The sequence below is a fragment of the Chelonia mydas genome, chromosome 1 (genome assembly GCF_015237465.2).
Source record: "Chelonia mydas isolate rCheMyd1 chromosome 1, rCheMyd1.pri.v2, whole genome shotgun sequence".
NCBI classification, from domain to species: Eukaryota; Metazoa; Chordata; order Testudines; family Cheloniidae; genus Chelonia; species Chelonia mydas.
In genome coordinates this window covers 265,706,056-265,726,780 of record NC_057849.1, presented here as the reverse complement: position 1 = coordinate 265,726,780, position 20,725 = coordinate 265,706,056, and the positions used below count along the sequence as shown (strand labels likewise).

General features: G+C 43.8%; 2 protein-coding genes and 1 long non-coding RNA gene across 6 annotated transcripts in view; 2 read left to right on the top strand and 1 right to left on the bottom strand.

The window, feature by feature from the left end:
- The window catches only part of CCDC38 (coiled-coil domain containing 38), a 41,627-nt gene extending 31,062 nt beyond the window's left edge, over window positions 1-10,565 (bottom strand). For 2 of the 3 annotated variants that reach the window (XR_006290633.1, XM_043545769.1), the window contains exons 1-6: window positions 10,461-10,565; window positions 5,712-5,808; window positions 5,333-5,427; window positions 2,506-2,680; window positions 1,426-1,493; window positions 116-456 (exon numbers count right to left, since the gene is read on the bottom strand). Coding sequence is in view for 2 of the 3 variants with exons in the window: in XM_043545769.1 (XP_043401704.1) it covers window positions 116-456; window positions 1,426-1,493; window positions 2,506-2,680; window positions 5,333-5,427; window positions 5,712-5,778 (746 nt within the window). In the remaining variant the exon portion in view is untranslated. Of the gene's footprint in view, window positions 1-115; window positions 457-1,425; window positions 1,494-2,505; window positions 2,681-5,332; window positions 5,428-5,711; window positions 5,809-5,985; window positions 6,110-10,460 lie in introns of those variants that run through there. The other variant, XM_043545772.1, reaches the window with a different exon arrangement.
- The window catches only part of AMDHD1 (amidohydrolase domain containing 1), a 41,273-nt gene continuing 31,011 nt past the window's right edge, over window positions 10,464-20,725 (top strand). Inside the window, exons 1-2 of one of the 2 annotated variants that reach the window (XR_006290641.1) lie at window positions 10,464-11,103; window positions 20,301-20,407. Coding sequence is in view for 1 of the 2 variants with exons in the window: in XM_007069224.4 (XP_007069286.2) it covers window positions 10,967-11,103; window positions 20,301-20,407 (244 nt within the window). In the remaining variant the exon portion in view is untranslated. The remainder of the gene's footprint in view (window positions 11,104-20,300; window positions 20,408-20,725) is intronic. The other variant, XM_007069224.4, reaches the window with a different exon arrangement.
- LOC122465655 lies at window positions 12,408-13,766 on the top strand. The gene is made up of 2 exons (XR_006290650.1): window positions 12,408-12,552; window positions 13,637-13,766. It is a non-coding gene; the product is annotated as an uncharacterized LOC122465655 (long non-coding RNA).

Here is a 20,725-nt window from a genome sequence, read left to right as displayed (position 1 = left end):
GTGGCAGTGGGTGAACCTCAAAGATTTGCTCCCCCTTGAGTGTTCTTCAGAAGAGGAGAATCTGCACCACTGTTACCATAAAAAGAGAAGTACGTTTATAACATAAAAGTCTCACCTTTTAATAGCGAAGAGTTCATTAATAGCAGACTTTACATCTGCAACCATTTCCATTTTGGATTTTGTTTCTTGGGCTGCACTAAAAAGTAACATGGAAATATTACAGAAACATAGGTGTACGGTTTTCGGTAGATCAAAAATTGAAACAAGCATTAACTGTAATAGCAATTCTAACATGTTAAGTGCATCTGCAGAACTTCGGTCATTTTCTTTCAGAAATTCCTCAAATGCAATTGTATCCTCTTCTAGCTTTGCTTCGGCAGAACTGGCCTCTTTCTCGGCTTGCATTGCTAATTTCTCCAGCTTCTTTATAGTTTGTTCTTTTACTTTTACTGCGTACTAGGAAAACAAGAGAGTGGGGAAATGTTATGTACAAAATGCTGTCCAAATGTATTTTGTATCTGTATTTCATTATTTCAGGGAGCAAAGTAAACTGAGCAAGACATGCTCAGAGAGATAGGAATAGCTGCCCTAATTCAGACAAGGAAATACAGCATGAATTAATGTCCAAAATATATTACCTTATTTCAATGCTAAATGTACAGGTTTAAACACAGTGTCAAGAAATACAAAATCAAGAATCCGATAGTTATATTTTTCACTACATATACCAAGCCTGTTTCTCCATTGTCCTAAGGCCCCTTCATGCAGTTTTGGCAACAGAACGAGAGCTTCCCCCAGGGACTATCCTCAGTGTAAGGGAGTTCCTTGGGCAGTACAGAGCTGGCAAAATGACCCTGTGCTGGTCCCCAGCCCAGGGGGCAGAGCTGCAGTGCTGCTGGAGGCATGCAGCCTGAACATCAGTTAAAAGTTAATGGTATGGAAAAACCTGCACTGTAGTTTGTGATGTAGCTGCTCTTCTATACTGAGAATTTCTGTCTCCAGTGATATCAGTTTGGCAAAACTTCCAAGTAAGGTCTGACTTGTCACTGAATTGGTAATTGTAGAAAAAAAGCAGCCCATCCAAACACTTTTATTATGATGAATGTGAGCCTTACTCAACTTTTTTACCAAATTCAGGGCCAAGTCCTTTAAATACTTAAATATGTGAGTTAGTTTTACTCACATGAGTAGTTCCAGTGACTTAGATGACATTGAGTAATCTTACTGTGTTTGCAGGGTTAGACATGCACACTAGTGTGGAACCTCAGGTCAAGGCGCCTCTTACCATCATAAAAATTCAGACTTACAGATAAACAGAAATATTCTAATCTAGTTACTTGCACTATTTTTATTTCACATAGTGTGCTTTTATAACTACATTTTCCAGAAAGCACCAACCATAAGAACAACAACATTTTAGGGTACCTGCAGCAGAAACAACTCCTTCTGTTCCTTGATATAATCTGTTAAAGACTGTTTGTCACTTTGGCAACCTTTTAAGAGAATTTAAATGTTGTTAAAATTAATCTGATGATGTTACTATTATTCTTCCAAATTCCATGGTACAAGCTCCCATAAATTACATTTGCATTCAAAGAATTACAATACATGTTTATATCTTATTTAGTTTGATAAGCAAAAAATGACATTATAAGAAGTCTTACTGGGATTAGTTTCAAAGAATTAGTTGACTAGACTTCCCAATGCTCTAATTTTGAAAACAGCACATCACATAAAGGAACAATATTTTGCAGCAGACTAATTCTTAGTACAGTGGCCCCCAAATTGTGGGGTGTGCCCCCCCAAGGGGCTCAGGGGAATATTGGAGGGGGGGGACATGTTGGGGCTCAGGTCAGCTTCCAAAGGGGATGGGGAGGGAGTGCCACCCAGCCCCACTCTGCCCCCAGCCCAGCTCCAACCCAGCCACAGCTCCACTCTGCCCCCTGCTCTGCCCCCAATCCAGCCCTTCCCTCATTCCTTCTCTGTCCCCAGGCCAGCTCCGCCTTTAGCGCCAGCTCCTCCCCCATCCCCAGTTCTGCCCTCAGCTCTGCCTTCAGCCCAAGCTCTCTGCTGAGGAAGCCATGGCTGTGCAGTAATGGAAGGGGGGACACAAACAGATTCCATTACTGGTAAGGGGGGGCATGACAGGAAAAGTTTGGGCACCACTGTATTAGTTACAGACTGTGGTGGTGGTGGTGAGATGGGGATGCCAACATTTGCACTCTCTTCAAAATTTGGATGCAAGTCTAAATCCTTGTCCAGAATCCTGAAAACTGACCTGCGTGCCCAACAGTCAGATCCTGCAACCGAATCCCTTTGCCTATATGGAGCTCCACTGAAATCAATGGGGTTCTATGCAGGTGCAGGGGTCCAGTGACAGGGATCCAGTTACAGAATCTGGTCCTAAATGACAGATTTTAGGTGTATGATAGATGAAAATCTATGCCAAGGTAAGCAACTCTGACATGTGTATAACAAAATGTAAAGCTAAAAGAACGTACTCACATTTTGCAAAAGTAAGAGCCCAGTTGGGACCAGAAGTAATATACCCTTTATCTATTGTAGCCCGGGTCTCTCTTTCAATGACTGAGTCCATCTTTTTCACAGAGTCTCGAGACTTTGCTCTTGATGAAAATGTGCTCTTTTCATGGACCTTCAAATTCTGTTGAGCTATTTTATCCTGCATTTATAGATTTTCAGATAAATGTGTTTATTAATGACACTATGAGCTCTTAGGTAGGGACTTACCTTTCTGTAAAATACCATACATCTACGGCACTGTAAAAATAATAAGTCAGGGCCCTATTCTGTCACCCATATTCCATTTATTACCAAGTCCTGTAAAGATTTATGCATGTGTTTAACTTTACTAATGAGCAGCTCCATTGATTCCAATGGAACCACTCACGGTGGTAAAGTCTAGCACGTGTGCAAGTCTGCAGGCCTGTGGCCTTAGTCTGCAAGTAGTCCCATTGGTCTTAATGGAACTACAATACAGTTAGAGTAAGATACTCAGTGTGAGTAAGGGTGGTAGAATCTGGCCCTTAGCTTGGACACAGTAATGGCCCTGAATATATAAGTACTCTTTCCATTTGCGGAAACAATTCAGAAGAACAGAGTGTCTATGAATATTCATACACATATAGTCGTATTAGATATTTAACTTAAGATGCTAGGTGAATTCATCTTTAAAGTACATTGCATAAAAGTCACTAAAAGAATAAGTTTTCATAAATGTCTTTAAGTTATTTAATTTATTTATTATTAGAAACATAGAAATTAGAGATGAAGAACTGGTCATTTCACCAGTGCAAGATTATGCACTACAGTACATACATTATGTAGCATGTACTCCTAACAAGTCTTTTGATCTTTGATTAGAAAGTTATATAGCTAATACACAGTAAAACACAAGAGTTGTGTGTGTTTCTTTGTTTTCTGTGTTAGTTATTTAGGGTCAGCTTTTGGGTTTGGATTTTTTTAATCTTTTGAAGCCCTCATATTCTTAAGAACAACAGCCAGAAAAGGTTATAAAGTCTAGCTGAGAAGCAACTAAAGCATCCACTGTTGCTGGGAGTTATAACAGCTTGAACTATAATTCTATACTGGGCAGACCGCTGGCACCCAGGACACCACAAAAGCCCCGATTCAACAAGATACTTAAGCACATAAGTACGCCCATTGACTTCACTGAGGGCATGACTACACTGCCACACAGGTCTAACTAAAGGGATGTGAATAGCAGTGTGCAACAACGTGCTGCACTGTAACTCAACTCCCCTGTGTGGACTGTGCAAATACAAACTTATAGGTCCCGAGTTCACACTAATGCAGGAAGTTTGCACCTGCAGTGTCCACACAGGGGAGTTACAGCACAGCACTTTGGTGCGTACTGCCATTTGCACTCCCTTAGTCCAAACTGCGGGGCAGTATAGACATGCCCTGAGACATGCAAAAACATGATCTAAACTAAAGTGTCCCTAGCCGCTATTTGCCAGAAGCTGGGAATGGGCGACAGGGGATGGATCACTTGATGACTACCTGTTCTGTTCATTCCCTCTGAAGCACCTGGCCTTGGCCAGTCAGAAGACAGGATCCTGGGCTAGATGGACTATTGGTCTGACCCAGTATGGTTGTTCTTATGACTAATCACATGTTTCAAGTTAGGCACATGCTTAAGTTCCTTGCTGAATTGGGATCTAAATCAGTAGGGAGCTGGGGGACCTACAAAAAAATTGAACAAGACAACTTGACGATGAGGGGTGGCTTTGGAACGCTGGCCTGAGGGAGAATGTTTCTTTTTCTATTCTGCTGGGTCTGAGGCACGCAAAGTTTCTGGGCACAATGGGAAGGGGGCACAGAGTTCCATCAGTTTTACTTTTGTGAAGTTATGACAAAAATATTTTACACTGAGAAAGTAAATTTTACACAAAACCCAACTGGTCTGAAATAATGTTAAGTCCAAGAGTGTATAACAAATTTGCATTTGTTCTCTGGATTGGTTCCAGAAATTTAGAAACCAGTTTAGTTAAATCAATGCAATTTCTGAATTCAGACCAGCCCAAAGGCTGTGGTCAGCCCTGATGGGTCAGTGACCTACAATACTTTTACAGTTAGGACACAAGCTTAAAGACCATTCAACAAAACTCACAAACAAAAAACAATTCTCAGGACCCATAGTCTCCTCCTGTATGAGTGAACTTCAGATCATTTTGCAAATATTAATAAATTTAGCCATACAATAAAGCAGTATGGAAATAAAACATTATGAACCCCATTTACAGATGAGGAAACTGAGGCACAGAGCTATTATGTGACTTACTCAAAGTCACACAGAAAGCCCATGGCAATGTCTGGACTACAACTCAGAACACTCTACCCTGAGTTCTGTGCCTTACCCATGAAACCATACTTCAGTTCTTAGGCTGACCGTTCTAGAAATATGCTACTGGATGACTATATCTGGGGCAGCCTGATTTTTCCACTCTTTTGAAAGCATGTACTTCCTTTGAGAAACTATTGCAGGAATACTACATATACACATCCATCATCAGCAAAAAGAAATTTAAAATGCAGTATTTACCACCACAAAAGATTTTAACACATTGTACTAAACTGATTTTCCCTCACATTATTCCTAATTTGGAGGGGGTGGGATGTGGAAGAGTATTTATTTGCAGACTTTTCACCACTTTAATTGCTTTGTTTGGTGAAATGAGTTCCTTTCCCCCTAAACAGTGGGACTTGACAGTTACAGGTAAAGTACATTAAATTAATAACATACGTAGACTTAGCATAGGCTCTGGCAATTAAAACTGACACAAACGCATACCTCTTCTTTGGCCCTACATTCAATGTCTCTGTAAAGAAATGGCTTGCAGTCCACAATTGTAAAAGGAGTCTTCTTTTGATTATCAGTGTCGTAGTCTATAAAAGATGAAAGGGAAAAAAATTATATTCTGATACCTTTTAAAACACCACCATGTAAAATTCAGTCCAAAAAGCTGTTTTAGTGGAACATAAAGCTTGTGATTCAAACTCGTCAAACTCAGGAAATTAGAGTGTGCGCTCCTTTGGCACCCGTCACCCTATCCTCTTGCGTATACATACAGCGAATGTCACCCTTAGAGCACAACAAGCCCCTTCTCGCAGTTGTTAAGCATTACACAAAATTCACGTATGGTGTTTATTTAATCAAAACATTTTTTTACCAAAACTAACGCTCTGAAATCTTGGAGTCTGGGACTGGGACGGTGGAAATATGGCTACTGATGCCATCCCTACTTTCTGAAATTCCTTCCGGAACTGCTGAAATAGACAAAGTGGGAAAAAAAGCATTAGCATTAGAATAGTAAATCTGATAAAGGCTTGAGGCCAGCTTGTCTTACGGTCTATGCATAGACACAAATTGAGTAGTAAGGCACATGATTAAATACGAACACACACAAACACAGATTTGGGTTTTATGCACATACATGGATGTACCTGCAAGTTTCTGTGAGCACAGTATGGAGGCCTGTTGAACACTGGACCCAAAATATCTGTGGACCAATTGAAGCAGTTTTAGCAGTACATACCACTGTGGGGTCTCTCATCAATTTCTATTTTAATGCATAAAATAGTGTCACCCGAGACTGCCAGAATATCCAGCGAGAACTCCTGGAACAGCTCAGGGACATAAGGTGGGATTCACAAAGTTACTCAGGTGCCTAAACCCCACACTTAGGTGCCTAAATCTCAGGCACCTAAATCCCAGGTTAGGCTCCACTGTGATTCACAAAAGTCCCACCCCTACTCTGTAGGGGCCTAACCTCACGGGGCACCTATGTTTCTGAGCATGAGCACTGCTGCCTCACTCTAAGTGTCCAGGTGCTTATCTCCCGCCTAAGCCCCAGAGGGATTCACTAACGGCATTCGCCCATCTGTCTCGTGTGAGGGGCCCAAGCTGGTAGCCGTGCTCAGATGCTGCCTACCTGCTCAGGTCACATTCCAAATCCGGCCAGAGGAGAAGGTGATGCTTCTGACACCACCCACCCACTTTCAAACTTTTGGCTAAGTGGCTAGAGAATTCACCCAGGGTGGGGGAGACCCATATTCAACTCTCCCCTCTGCCTGAGGGAAAGAGAGGATTTAAATGGGGTTCTCCCATGTCTCAAGAGTGTTCTAATCACTGAGCTATGGGATAGTCTGAAGTGGAACTCCCTCAATCTCTCCTGCTGACACAATTTCCCTGTGGATAAACAGAGTCACTGGAGCCGAGCAGCGAGACAGAACCCTGGGTCTCCCATGTGGGTGCCCTAACCACTAGGCTACAGAGTTAGTCTGTCTCTCTCTGGTCCAATGACTCTTTAATTATTTAATCTACAGTGGAACAGCTTCAACAGGAGAGATTTGGGGAGCCCCCATGAGAATATCCCAGAGCTCAATGGTTTGACCACTCTCCTGAGAAGTGGGAGAACCCTTTTCCAATCCTTTCTCCTCATCAGACAAACAAGGAAATTGAACCTGGATCACCCACATCCCAGGTGAGTTCTCTAACCACTGGGCTAAAAGTTATAAAGCAGGCTGCAGCAGCAGCACCTCCTCCTCTAGCCATTTGTGTGTAGTTAGGCACCTGCCTAACTCATTCTCACAAGAAAATGCCATAAAAAGCCTCCTGACTCCAGGAGAGGGGTTCTCAGTTTGTGAATTGCTAGCAAAGATAGGTGCACAAGTCCAAGCTGCGGGGAGGTGCCTACCTTTGAGAGAGAGGGACAGGGCTTTGCACACACCCGTTGTTGACATCTCCCATTGGCTAGTTTAGACAGCTTCCTACTAAGTATTCTGGCTTTTCTGGATCACATTCTAAGGCACCTATCTCTCCCCATTTATTGTATAGGGAGCCTAGGTGCCTAACTCAGGCTTTGTAAACCACAGTGTTGTTCCTGTGATTTTCTAGGCACCTAAAAGTTAGGTCTTATGACCCTGAGCATCATAATGCCCAAGCCCCTTTGTGAATCTAGCCCACACTCCTTTAATCCTCAACCAACCCAGCAGCTAATCCGCTGTCTGCTTCAAGGGGAAAAATGTTTACAAGGAAGCCTTGCCTCTGCATCACTGCCCAGGCTCACCACTGGGGAGAATGATGCCACATCACAAAAGATTTCCAAACACTGTCAATTGCTAAAGAATTTAAACTACCTTCAAAATATTTGTCCCTACCTCACAGTTTGTCTCACCTGAAGAAGGGTTAGCTCAATAAGGCACATCCAAGAAGCCTAGCACACCTGCCCCTTTATGTGTATATAAACATATAAGTTTATATACATAAAAATGTGTTGATATTATTATATTTTAATCTACATGTTACAAGAAAAATATTGACAAACTGGAGGGAGTCTAGAGAAAAGCAACAAAAATACTCAGGACCTTTATATGAAAAAAAGTAAAAGAACGAAGCAATGACTAAACAGGAGAATGCAACTGTAGTCTACAAGTATTTTATGGGCATACAAATTAAGGAAGAAATGATGTACTGTGATCTACAGGGGTCTGCCTAAAAGCGAAAAGTTGAAACAAAGAAGTGGAACATTTAGGATGAATACCAAGAAAATCTTCCTGCCGGTGAGATGTGTTAGGCTGTGAACCGCCTAGTGAAAGCCATCGCACCGCGCCTGGGGGAGGTCGCCGTGAACTGCGCCATCCCCGGTACTGACAGCCAGTTGCGACCTGACGTGGTAGTCACCGACGAGGCCCAGAAAAAGATCATCCTCGTCAACATCACGGTCTCCTTTGAGAACAGGACCCTGGCCTTCCGCGAAGCCCGAGCTTGTAAGCTGGAAAAATAAGCCCCCCTGGCCGACAACCTGAGGGCGAAGGGCTACGAGGTGCAGATGGATGCCCTGATCGTCGGAGCCCTGGGCGCTTGGGACCCCTGCAACGAGCGTGTGCTGCGGACCTGTGGGATCGGTCAACGCTACGCACAGCTCATGCGGCGCCTCATGGTCTCGGACACCATCCGATGGTCCAGGGACATCTACATTGAACACATCACCGGCCACCGACAGTACCAGGAGGTGTGAGCCGGTACGACATCGTGCATCAACTACGGGAAAGGGACTGAGAGACTTTTTCCATTGGACCATATGAACTGGAACCATAAACTCACTGAACATTAAATCCCACCAAATGAGGGTAGATCCATCCCTATCATTGTATCCACTCATTATACTCCACACCTGAACATAGCCATTATATGGACAACATACCCCCATATCACAATGTCTGTACTTTGACCGGTTAAACTTTTACCCCCAATCGGGGAGATTGCAGATTACGTATTCCTTACGCCACCCATTCCTAAACCGAATTTCGCACCCCTTGATAATCTGTACCTTATTCCCTGATAACCAGAAACTTCTATGTTTAAACTCTGTACCGTTTTCTTTTTACTTCAACATTATCTTAATAAAATTATTATATCTGGGGAAGCTGGGAAAGCCCAATTATTCTGGACTTCTAAAAGTAGACTGGACAAAGCACTAGTATATGGGTGGTATGGAACAATCCTGCATTAACAGGGAGATGGGTGGATGATCTAATAAACCTCGTCCACCTCTAAGTTTTGAGAATGTTGTAGAATCCTAGAAGATGATTGGCTGGCAAGAAGGTACATTTATATTGACCTGAGGCCTTTGCTGATGGCCCTCTCCATTATCTGCTGAATTCCTTGCCATCCCATTCATGTTGCCCTGAACAAGAACGAATGATAGCTATACGTGACATCGTTGGTGGAAATCATTTAAGAAGGTCTCTGCCCACCAATAGCACAAGGAGAACATGGCGAAAGATTTTAAACTTAAGTACTTAAAGTTAGATTTTGGCACTTAAATAAAAATTGCCCGATTTCCGGAGGTGTTGAGCACCCGCAGAACTCCAATTGACCTCAGTGGAATTTGTAAGTGCTCATCTCTTCTGGAAATAAGGCCATTTTCATTTCGGTCTAAATGTGGAATTAGAAACCTAACTTTAGACACCTAAGTTAGAAGATTTTGTCCACAGCATTATATTGTTCTCTTTTCTTTGAAGAGAAGAGAAAACCTAAAATGTTCATTTTGTGAATAAAAATTCCTGCTAAAATTCTCCTGTCTCCAGCTCTCTAGGGGGCAGTAAAATAGAACATTTCTTTTTAATCTTGGTGGAAATCAGATAAATGATAATTCCTTAACCAAGTTTGGCAAGGGGCATCAGGCGCACATGGGGCTGGTTCCTGTGACTCTGGGCAGGCCAGGAACTTTAAGGGTGAACATTCCAAATTAAGAACCAAAACATTCCGGGCGCCTCAGTCTAACTGTAACATGAAAATAAGCCGGTGATATCTGCATTTCCATTCACACCACAAAGCCGGATTAACCGGCCACTTGTGGGATTTGCCTAACAAGGGAAAATCTCCAGCTGACACTGAGCCAGTGTAGGACATGTGGCCAGAACCCGCACTTCCATTCTAGCAAACCCCAACCGGCAGATCGGCCCCACTGGGGATATTACTAGCCAGCACCATTTGCAACAGCCCTTCTGGTGGTGCTCTGAATTGCAGTAGAGGAACCCCTACCCGAACCCAGGCCTGACACATAGAGACGCACAAGTACACCCTGGGCAGCACCATTAACAACCAAGCCACCTAAGCCATCCCCATCCTCGCTCTTCAGCAGAGCCCGGCCCCAGCCACTCCTGAGGCCTCAACCCGGGCTTGCTGACGACAATGGGGGTGCATTTAGTCCCGTCTCTCTGCAGCTTTCAAAGGGAAAAGGGACGTGTAGCTAACGACGGGCTGGGAGAGGGAGAGGGGGAGGCCGGGCGGGAGCAGGACACAGAGCACCAAGGGGAAGGGGGGGAAGCTCCCCCCGCAAACCTCCGCTCCCCCCAGAGCCTAGACACACACGCGCGCCGCCCTTCCCGCCCCCCAGCCGCAGCTCCCTCACCGGGCGACGGGGCCAGGAGGGGCGCAGCCGAGCACAGGGGCAGCCGCACGGACGGGGACGGGGCCCTGCCTGGAGACTGTTGAGCAGAACGAGAAACGCCCCCGCCCCCGCGTGCCTCAGCTTCCCTCCCCCTCCGCGCCCGTCCCGAGCCCGGAGGCCAGGAGGAGCCCGCGCGCCCTCAAGCCAGCGGCAGCCCTTGCAAAAGCGACGGCGGCGGCCAGGGGCTTTGCAGACCCGGGGGCTGGACCCTTCTCTGGCCCCGCGCAGTCCAGGAGCTTCCAGCACCTCAGGGTGGCAGCGCTCCGGGTGGCAAGAAGCCAGCCAAGGGACTCCATTGCCAGCGCTGCCCCGCGCTCGGCCGCTGCCCAGGAGACTTCGAGCTGAGCGCGGGCTTCACCCGCCCTCCAGTCCGCCGGGCTGCTCCTGGCCTTGGTTGCCTCTGGCTGCGGCTGCGGTGCAGGTCCAGGGTCTGCGGGGGCTGTCGCCGCCCCGGTCTCTGCCCCGACATGGCTGGCGAGCACAGGCTCTTGCTGGACAACGCCCAACAGCTGGTGCTCGTCTGCACCAAAGGCGAGAAGTACCTGCTGCAGGCGGGCATGCAAGACCTGGCCCTGCTGGACAATGCCAGCGTGGTGATCGGCACGTAAGTCCGCTCTGTGAGCAAAAAGAAAAGGAGTACTTGTGGCACCTTAGAGACTAACCAATTTATTTGAGCATAAGCCCTGTGAGCGTGTCCCCTGAGCCCCCGGGGAGGCTCGGTCCTGAGCAGGCACCTGGCGTGAGGCAGCCAGATCTGCTCTCCCTTGTCCTGGGAGCCCTCAGGTTCAGAAAATAAAGTCTGGTGCATAAAGTTCTTCCGTACCTCTTTTGAAAAGGCAAATTCTTCAGTTCTGCAGGACCGCCTTCAATTCAGACAGCGACCCGGCATTTTGGTGTGATCAGATGCCACAAGTGCGTTAGAATTACTGTGATTCCACTGAAAAGGAGGCTTTTTATTTGAATCCACAATAAAATTTTACTCATTGCTTGTTGCTGAAAATAAGGAAAAAATATGTTATTCTTTGGGTTGTGGATTAACTCTGCCCAGAAGAAAAACTGCGGACTGGAATCCAGAGTCTTAGCTTTTTAATCAAGGGGGATTCCAGTTGAGAAACAAAGTTACTTTGCAAAAAGAAAAGGAGGACTTGTGGCACCTTAGAGACTAACCAATGTATTTGAGCATAAGCTTTCGTGAGCTACAGCTCACTTCATCGGATGCATACTGTGGAAAACACAGAAGATGTTTTTATACACAGAAACCATGAAAAAATGGGTGTTTATCCTACAAAAGGTTTTCTCTCCCCCCACCCCACTCTCCTGCTGGTAATAGCTTATCTAAAGTGGTCCCTCTCCTTACAATGTGTATGATAATCAAGGTGGGCCATTTCCAGTAACCTATTTCCCCTTGTTTTTTCCTACGCACACCGCCCCCCCCCCCCCCTCCTCAGACGTTCTTGTTAAACCCTGGATTTGTGCTGGAAATGGCCCAACTTGATTATCATACACATTGTAAGGAGAACGATCACTTTAGATAAGCTATTACCAACAGGAGAGTGGGTTTGTTGGGGAAGGTGGGGAGAAAACCTGGATTTGTGCTGGAAATAGCCCACTTTGATTATCATACACATTGTAAGGAGAGTGATCACTTTAGATAAGCTATTACCAGCAGGAGAGTGGGGTGGGGGGAGAGAAAACCTTTTGTAGTGATAAACACCCATTTTTTCATGCTTTGTGTGTATAAAAACATCTTCTGTATTTTCCACAGTATGCATCCGATGAAGTGAGCTGTAGCTCACGAAAGCTTATGCTCAAATAAATTGGTTAGTCTCTAAGGTGCCACAAGTACTCCTTTTCTTTTTGCGAATACTGACTAACACGGCTGTTACTCTGAAAGTTGTTTTTGTTACTTTGTTGTTTTTAAAAGACAGCCGTTGGCTTAAGTGTGCCAACACACTTGTGCCTTAAGTTGCTATGCCTAAAGCTTCACTGTCGGAGTGCTGAAGGTGAGACAGGACACACAAACTCTTTTTAAACGAGTATGCTGAAAAGTAAAGTAAATTCTGGAATAATTATATTCTTGATACTTAGAAAATGATTTAGACTCTGATCATACAAAAACTTAAGCACATAGTTAACTTTATGCAGGAGTAGACCCACTGATGTCTTTACTCAGTGTGTAAAATTAAGTATGCGAGTAAGACTTTACAGGATCAGGACCTTAAAGTTAACATAAAAGGTAGTGTTATAAGAGGAGCAATCATCTACACGTCAGTATGGACTAAGCCAAAATTTGTAACTAGATCCATATAACACCAAGATGACATTTTTAAAAATTCTGAAAGATCTGTGAAATTTTGTAAAGAGACATGTTGAAAAGCATAGCTTGTAAGATAATTTAAAAGTCTGGACTCATAAAAAAAGTCTTGATAGTAGTGAAAGAAATAGAATGTATATTTTAACTTTGTAAGTCAGTTGTGTTGCTAATTTTCTTTGACAAACCAGGTCACACGGATAGTCTGACCAGATGAAAACCTGCCTTTGAAAATCTCAAAATGTAAAACATGTTTATAAATGTTGTTGCACATCAAATTGCTGCAACCTCACTTTCTAGGTCTCCCATCACCATAGCTGAGCAACAATACAAAGTTGCATAAAAGCTGAACAGCATTTTAAAGTAGCTTAAAATAGTTCGTAAAAAGTCTATCTCCAGTCTATCTAGACTCTGAGTGTATACTTTTTACATAAAAATAATTGGCTATTGTGTGTGCTGTTAATTTACGATGTTGCCTTCTGTTTGGGATGTTTTGTTGTGACTAAGATGCAGAAAATGTTTGAAGAGATTACTGGATTCTGTTATTATTTATTCAGGGCTTGGACTATTTAATATCCAGGACCTGGCTCTTAAGACTATTAAAAGAAAATATGTCAGCTTGTTTGTTGACAATGTTGAAATCAATTATATTTTTTTCTTCTAATTGTTTGACTGTCAGTATTGACTTTATTTTCCCCTCTGTGTTGATTTATTTTTGTCTCAGACTATACAACAGGGTGAAAAGGAGATTATGATTTGTTTTAAATTAATCTTTCATAATTTTGACTACCTCAGTCAACATCCCTCTAACTCTTCTCTTTTTCAGACTAGTCTTTTTAGGCAAGTCCTGTCATGTCACTGACCACCCTTTCTGCCCTCTCTGGACCTTTTCATTCTCTGCTTTACCTTTAAGCGAAGTAACCTGAACTCAATAAAGTAATTTAAATCAGGATGTACCATTGTTTTCAATATTACATTATTTTCATTCCCTTTTTAAAATGCTCCCAATCGTCCTATTTGCCTTTTTAAACTGCTACTGTGTATTACACAGATATCTTCAATGAGCTGTCTGTGATGAGTCTCAAGTCTTTTACTCCAGTGGCTCTAAAACTTTGAAGGTAGAGGAGACAGTGTAGAATTAGGGTTGACAGGTGTCCAGTTTTCAACCAGAACGCCTGGTCGAAAAGGGACCCTGGTGGCTCCGGTCAGCACTGCTGACTGGGCCATTAAAAGTCTGGTCAGTAGCGTAGCAGGGCTCAGGCAGGCTCCCTGCCTGCCATCATTCCGCGCGCTGCGTGCCTCCCAGAAGCAGCGGCTTATCCCCCGCTCCAGCTCCTACACGTAGGGGCAGCCAGGGGGCTCCACACGTTGCCCTGCCCCAAGCCCGAAGTCCTGGCTTTGCAGCTCCCGTTGGCCAGGAACCGCAGCCAATGGGAGCTGCGGGGGCAGCACCTACAGATGGGGCAACCTGCAGACGGGGCACTGCACAGAGCCGCCTGGCCACGGCTCTGCATAGGAGCCAGAGGTGGGAAATGATGCAAATTCCAGGAGCTGCTTGAGGTAAGCATTGCTGAGAGCCTGCACCCCTGATCCCCCTCCTGCATCCCAACCCCCTGCCCCAGCCCTGATCCCTCTCCCACCCTCTGAACCCCTCGGTCCCAGCCCAGAGCACCCTCCTTCCCCCCAAACCCCTCATTCCAAGCCCCACCCCAGAGCCCGCACCCCCAGCCAGAGCCCTCAGACCCCCTCACACGCCAACCTCCTGTCCCAGCCCAGAACCCCCTCCTGCACTCCAAGTCCCTCAATCCCATCCCGGAGCCACCTCCTGCACCCCAACCCCCATATCCCTGGCCCCACCCCAGAGCCCGCACCCACAGCCGGAACCCTCACCCCCTCCCACACCCCACCCCCCTGCCCCAGCCTGGTGAAAATGAGTGAGTGAGGGTGCGGAGAGTGAGCGACAGGGAGTGGGGATGGAGTGACCGGGAGCGGGGCCTCAGAGAAAGGGCGGGGCCTCAAAGGAGGGCGGGGCCGAGGGTGGGGCAGGGGTTTTCCATTTTGTGCGAATAGAAAGTTGGCAACCTTATGCAGAATTGCCCCACCACCTCCAAAGCCCCTGGAAGCCCCTCCTGTAAAGTACCACACGATTATGGGGGAGTGAAGTTCCATGGCCAGTGTTTGGCCAAGGAAAGTCTATTCTTCCCGGTATCATCCCTGTGGGAGTGAAAGCTAACCTTAAATACACCAACTCTTGCAGATTCCACTTCATGCTATTTACATCCTCCAAGGGGGCAAGTGTACCCTTCAGGTGTAGGCAGGGAGACAATGGCAGCAAGATTCTTCTGGAGGACAAGAATGCTCTGCAGTTACTGACTGAAGGGATGCTGTACATTTGCTAACCCACAACAGTGCAGTAGTTTTAGTTAGCTAAAAGAAAATAAAAACTACTGTTAATCATTAAGCATAATTAATCCCATAGTTGGACCCTCCTTCCAGATAATGTTATGGTATCCGCTCACACTGAGTATATTCCTCTGAGGGAGGGAACCCCTTGTATTGGGAAGAGACAGGTAAGACTATTGGGGGATTTGATTATTAGAAATATAGGTAGTTGGGTTTCTGAGACTGGCAAAACCACATGGTAAATTGCCTGATGGGAGCAAACCTCTCGAGACATGTAGATAGACTTATGGGCAGTACTGGGGAGAAGCCGGTGGTCATAGTACATGTAGGCACTCATGACATAGGGAAAGGTCCTGGAGGCCAAATTTAGGATGCCAGAAAACAGATTAAAGTTCAGGACCACAGTTTTTCTGAAATGCTCAGTTCCTCATGCAGGGGTAGTTAGACAGGCAGAACTTCAGGGTTTCAATGTATGGATGAGATGATGGTGTTCAGAGGAGGGATTTATGTTTATTAGGCACTGGGGAATGTTTTGGAAAAGGAGGAGCGAATACAGGAAGGATGGGATCCACATAAACCAAAACAAAATCAGATTGCTGGCATGTAAAACTAAAAAGGTAGTAGAGGAGGTTTTAAACTGAGGGCTGGGGAAAGTTGACAGGTGCGGAGGAGCACACTGTTGGAACAGACACATCCCTTAAGGGAGGATGTATTGAAGGGGATATTCTATGTCCTAGTAAAGAGGAGAGGATAGAAGTTGATAAAGTACAGATAGGAACTGAAGAGAAACAGTCAAACGAAAGAGAGTCCGGTTCAATTACATCACATGAAGGCAGATAACTAAATATTGACAAATTTTATAATGCTTGTATACAAATGTGAGAAGTCTAAATACTAATATGGGTGAACTTGAGTGCCTGGTAGTAAATGAGGATAGTGACAGAATAGGCGTCTCAGAAACTTGGTGGAATGATGATGATCAATAGAACATGGTAATACCAGAGTACAAAATATATAAGAATGACACTGTAGTTTGCAATGGTGGGGGAGTAGCACTATATATGAAAGAAAACATAGAGTCAAATATACTAAAAATCTTAAATGAATCAAGGAGTACCATAGAATCTCTTTGGATGGAAATTCCATGCTTCAATAAAAAGAGTATAGTAGAATATACTACTGACCACCTGACGAGGATGACGACGGTGCGTGTGAAATGCTCAGATAAATTAGAGAGGCTATAAAAACAGAAAACCCAACAATAATTGGGGATTTCAACTACCCCCGTAACAACTGGGAACATGTCACCTCAGGAAGGGGTTCAAAGATAAAATTTCTGGACACTGTTCATTACTACTTCTTGGAGCAGCTAGTCCTGGAACCCACAAGGGGAGAGGCAATTCTTGATTTAGTGCTAAGTGGCACACAGGACAGGTCCAAGAGGTGAATATAGCTGAACCACTCGGTAATAGTGACTATAATGTAATTAAATTTAACATCGGGGGGAGGAGGGGGAGAATACCAAAGAAGCCCACCATAGGAGCATTCAACTTCAAAATGGGGAACTACACAAAAATGAGGAAGCTAGTTAAAAAGAAATTAAAAGGAACAGTCACAAGAGTTAAATGCCTGAAAACTGGATGGAAAATTTTAAAAACACTGTAATAAAGGCTCAAACTAGAGGTATACCCCCAAATTAAAAAAGAAAAAAAAAGTAAAAGAACAAAAAAACCCACCCCTCAATCGTGGCCAAACAGAGTAAAAGAGGCAATCATAGACAAAAAGACATCCTTTAAAAATTGAAAGTCAAATCCTACTGAGGAAAATAGAAAGAAGCATAAACTCCGGATAGTCAAGTGTGAAAGTGTAATCAGCCAGGCCAAAAAAAGAATTTGAGGAGCAACTAGCAAAAGACACAAACATTAAAAGCAAAATGTTTTTAAGTACGTCAAAAGCAGGAGCCTGCCAAACAATGAGCGGACGCACTGGAGGATCGAGGTGCTAAAGAAGCACTCAAGGAAGACAAGGCTGTTGTGGAGAAGCTAAATTCATTTTTTGCATCAGTCTTCATCCTGCATCAGTCTTCATATCAGTATCTTCGCATCAGTCTTCACATCCTGGAGAGGATGTGAGGGAAATTCCCGCACTTGAGCTATTCTTTTTAGATGAGAGATCTGAGGAATCGTCCCAGATTGAGGTGTCAGTAGAGGAGGTTTTGGAACAAATTGATAAATTAAACAGTAATAAGTGACAAGATCCAGATGGGATTCACCCAAGAGTTCTGAAGGAACTCGAATATGAAATTGCAGAACTACTAACTGTGATATGTAATCTATTGCTTAAATCAGCTTCTGCACCAGATGACTAGCAGATAGCTAATGTCATGCTGATTTTTAAAAAAGGCTCCAGAGGCGATCCTGGCAATCACAGGCTGGTAGGCCTAACTTCTGTTCTAGGCAAATTGGTTGAAACTATAGTAAAGAACAGAATTATCAGACACATACCTGGTATATGAACACAGTATGTTGGGGAAGAGTCAACAGTTTTTGTAAAGGGAAATCATGCCTCACAAATCTATTAGAACTATCTGAGGAGTATCAAGAAAGATGTGAACAAGAGTAATTGAGTTAATATAGTGTACTTGGACTTTCAGAAAGCCTTTGACAATGTCCCTCACCAAAGGCTCTTAAGGAAAGTAAGCACTCATGGGACAAGAGGGAAGGTCCTCTCATGTATCAATAACTGGTTAATAGAGTGGAAACAAAAGACAGGAATAAATGGTCAGTTTTCACAGTGGAGAGAGGTAAATAGCAGGGTCCCCCAAGGGTCTGCACGGGAACAGTACTGTTCAACATATTCATACATGATCTGAAAAAAGGAGTAAACAGTGAGGTGGCAAAGTTTGCAGACAATACAAAATAATTCAAGATCGTTAAGTCCAAAGCTGTCTGCAAAGAGTTAAAAAGCTCAGAAAACTGGGTGACCGGGCAACAAAATGGCAGACGAAATTCAAAGTTGATAAATGCAAAGTAATGCACATTGGAAACCATAATCCCAACTATACTTACACAAAGTGATGGGGTCTAAATTAGCAGTTATCACTCACCAAAGCGATCTTGGAGTCATCTTGGTCAGTTCTCTGAAAACATCCACTCAGTGTGCAGCGGCAGTCAAAAAAGCGAACAGAATGTTGGGAATCATTAAGAATGGGATAGAAAATAAGAAAAAAAAGTATCATAATGCCACTATATAAATCCATGGTATGCTCAAACCTTGAATACTGTGTGCAGTTCTGGTCTTCTCATCTCAAAAAAGCTATATTAGGAATGGAAAAGGAACAGAGAAGGGCAACAAAATGACTAGGGGTATGGAACAGCTTCCATATGAGAAGAGATGAAAAAGACTGGGACTTTTCAGCTTAGAAAAGAAACAACTAAGGGGGGGATATGATAGAAGTCTATAAAATCATGAATGGTGTGGAGAAAGTGAATAAGGAAGTGTTATTTACCCCTTCAAATAACACAAGAACTAGGAGTCACCCAATGAAATTAATAGGAAGCAGGTTTAAAACAAACATAAGGAAGTACTTTTTCATACAATGCACAGTCAGCCTGTGGAACTCATTGCCAGTGTATGTTGCAAAGGTCAAAATTATAACTGGGCTTAGAAAAGAATTAAATAAATTTGTGGAGGTTAGGTCTGTCCACGGCTATTAGCCAAGGCGGTCAGAGATGCAACCGCATGCTCTTGGTGTCCCTAAACCTCTGACTGCTAGAAGCTGGGACTGGACGATAGGGGATGGAGCACTCGATAAACTGTCCTGTTCTGTTTATTTCCCCTGAAGCATCTGTCTCCGGCAACTGTCAGAAGACAGGATATTAGGCTAGACGGACCATTAGTCTGACCCAGTATTGCAATTCTTATGTTCCTATGGCCATGAAATTCTGTCAGAAAAATGGAAAGTTCAATTATTGAGTGAGATGGGGGAGGGGGTCTTGCAATGGTCAAAATTAGTATGTTTGACAGGTTGAGTGGAAAATAGCAAAGACCTGAATGTCTGATGAGGAAGAAAAATGTATTGATATAAAATAGCTCATCCAAGTGAAAAATGTAACCTTTGTAATGGGTCAAGTTGCATAAGCCCTCAGGTAATGTGCGTCAGAGCTGCCAGCTCAGCAAATTAAAGCTGCCTGAGCAGAACTGCAGCGTATGCACCAAATGTACAGAGGGGAAACTAACTACATACCCTCTACTGTTGCTGTTTTTTCTTCTCTCACTTTTGGGAATGCACACCGTGTCTTGGTACACTTGGTAAGATTCCTGTAATGGTCACAGCATTTTCAAGGCAAGAATACCACTAAATTCATGCATGGAGATTGAAATAAGGGAGCTGCTATGTGATATTTAATTATACTAAAATATCAATAATGGAAAACGACATTAGACCAAGGCCTTAAATCTTACATGTAATATATCATTTTGTTGCCAAATGAAAAGCATCAGTTAATGATTTCTCTTGTGGCAAAAAGAAAATCAATTTTTTGGTCATCTTTAAAATATATTTTCTCTTTCTCTGTTATAATATACATATATATGGAAGACAGGATACTGGGATAGATGATGGTCCATTGGTCTGACGGGGCATGGCCATTTTTTTCTTCTTACATTCTTATTTCAGTAACATAACAACTTGAGGATGCTGTTGATTTGGTAATAAGAATATACTGGGCTAATGAATACATTGGCATTTGCCTTTTGAGTTACAGGATACATACAGATATTACTTCACAAACAGAAAGGGCCCGCAACTTATCATCCTACTGGAACCACGATGGCAGGGCATAGGGATGACACAGGCTTCGCAGACACCTTGAGGTCCATAGGATTTCCTCATAGATCTCAAGGCATCCACATGATTAGCAAACAATCTTCCCTGTCCATTTTCAGAGTCCTGCAGACAATGACCCCATCACCTCTCTGAAAGGGTGATGCCTCAGGAGCTCCTAAATACAACTTGCTGAGTTTGCTTTTTAAACAAATTCACTCAGGCTTGTTTGTGCATTGTTTTTTTTTTGTTTTTTTTGCAGAGATGGCTGTGTTAAAGCTGTAGGCCATGCAGATGCTATTCGCCAGCAATTTTCAGAAGCATCATTTGAAAAAATAATTGACTGTTCTGGGAAATGCATATTGCCAGGTTGGTGTATTTTCTTAACGTTAATAGTGCAAATCAGAATGGCTGACCGTGTGTATAGACAAAGCACAGGTTCCTCAGTTAATCAAACACTCCCCAAACTTCTTTTCTTTGTAGAGGTCAAGCCATACATAAGTTAGGCCCCTGGTATTTGAGCAACTAATTCCTCCCCTCACATCATCCCGAGGCAATTGAGACCATTAACAGTGCCTTTGCTCTCCTTCCGGAGATTCAGCTTGAATCAGATGAAGGGCAGGGCCTTCTTGGTTCAGAGACCAATTCTATGCAACTCTGAGAAGGCCCCTTGGACTACTCCTCTGG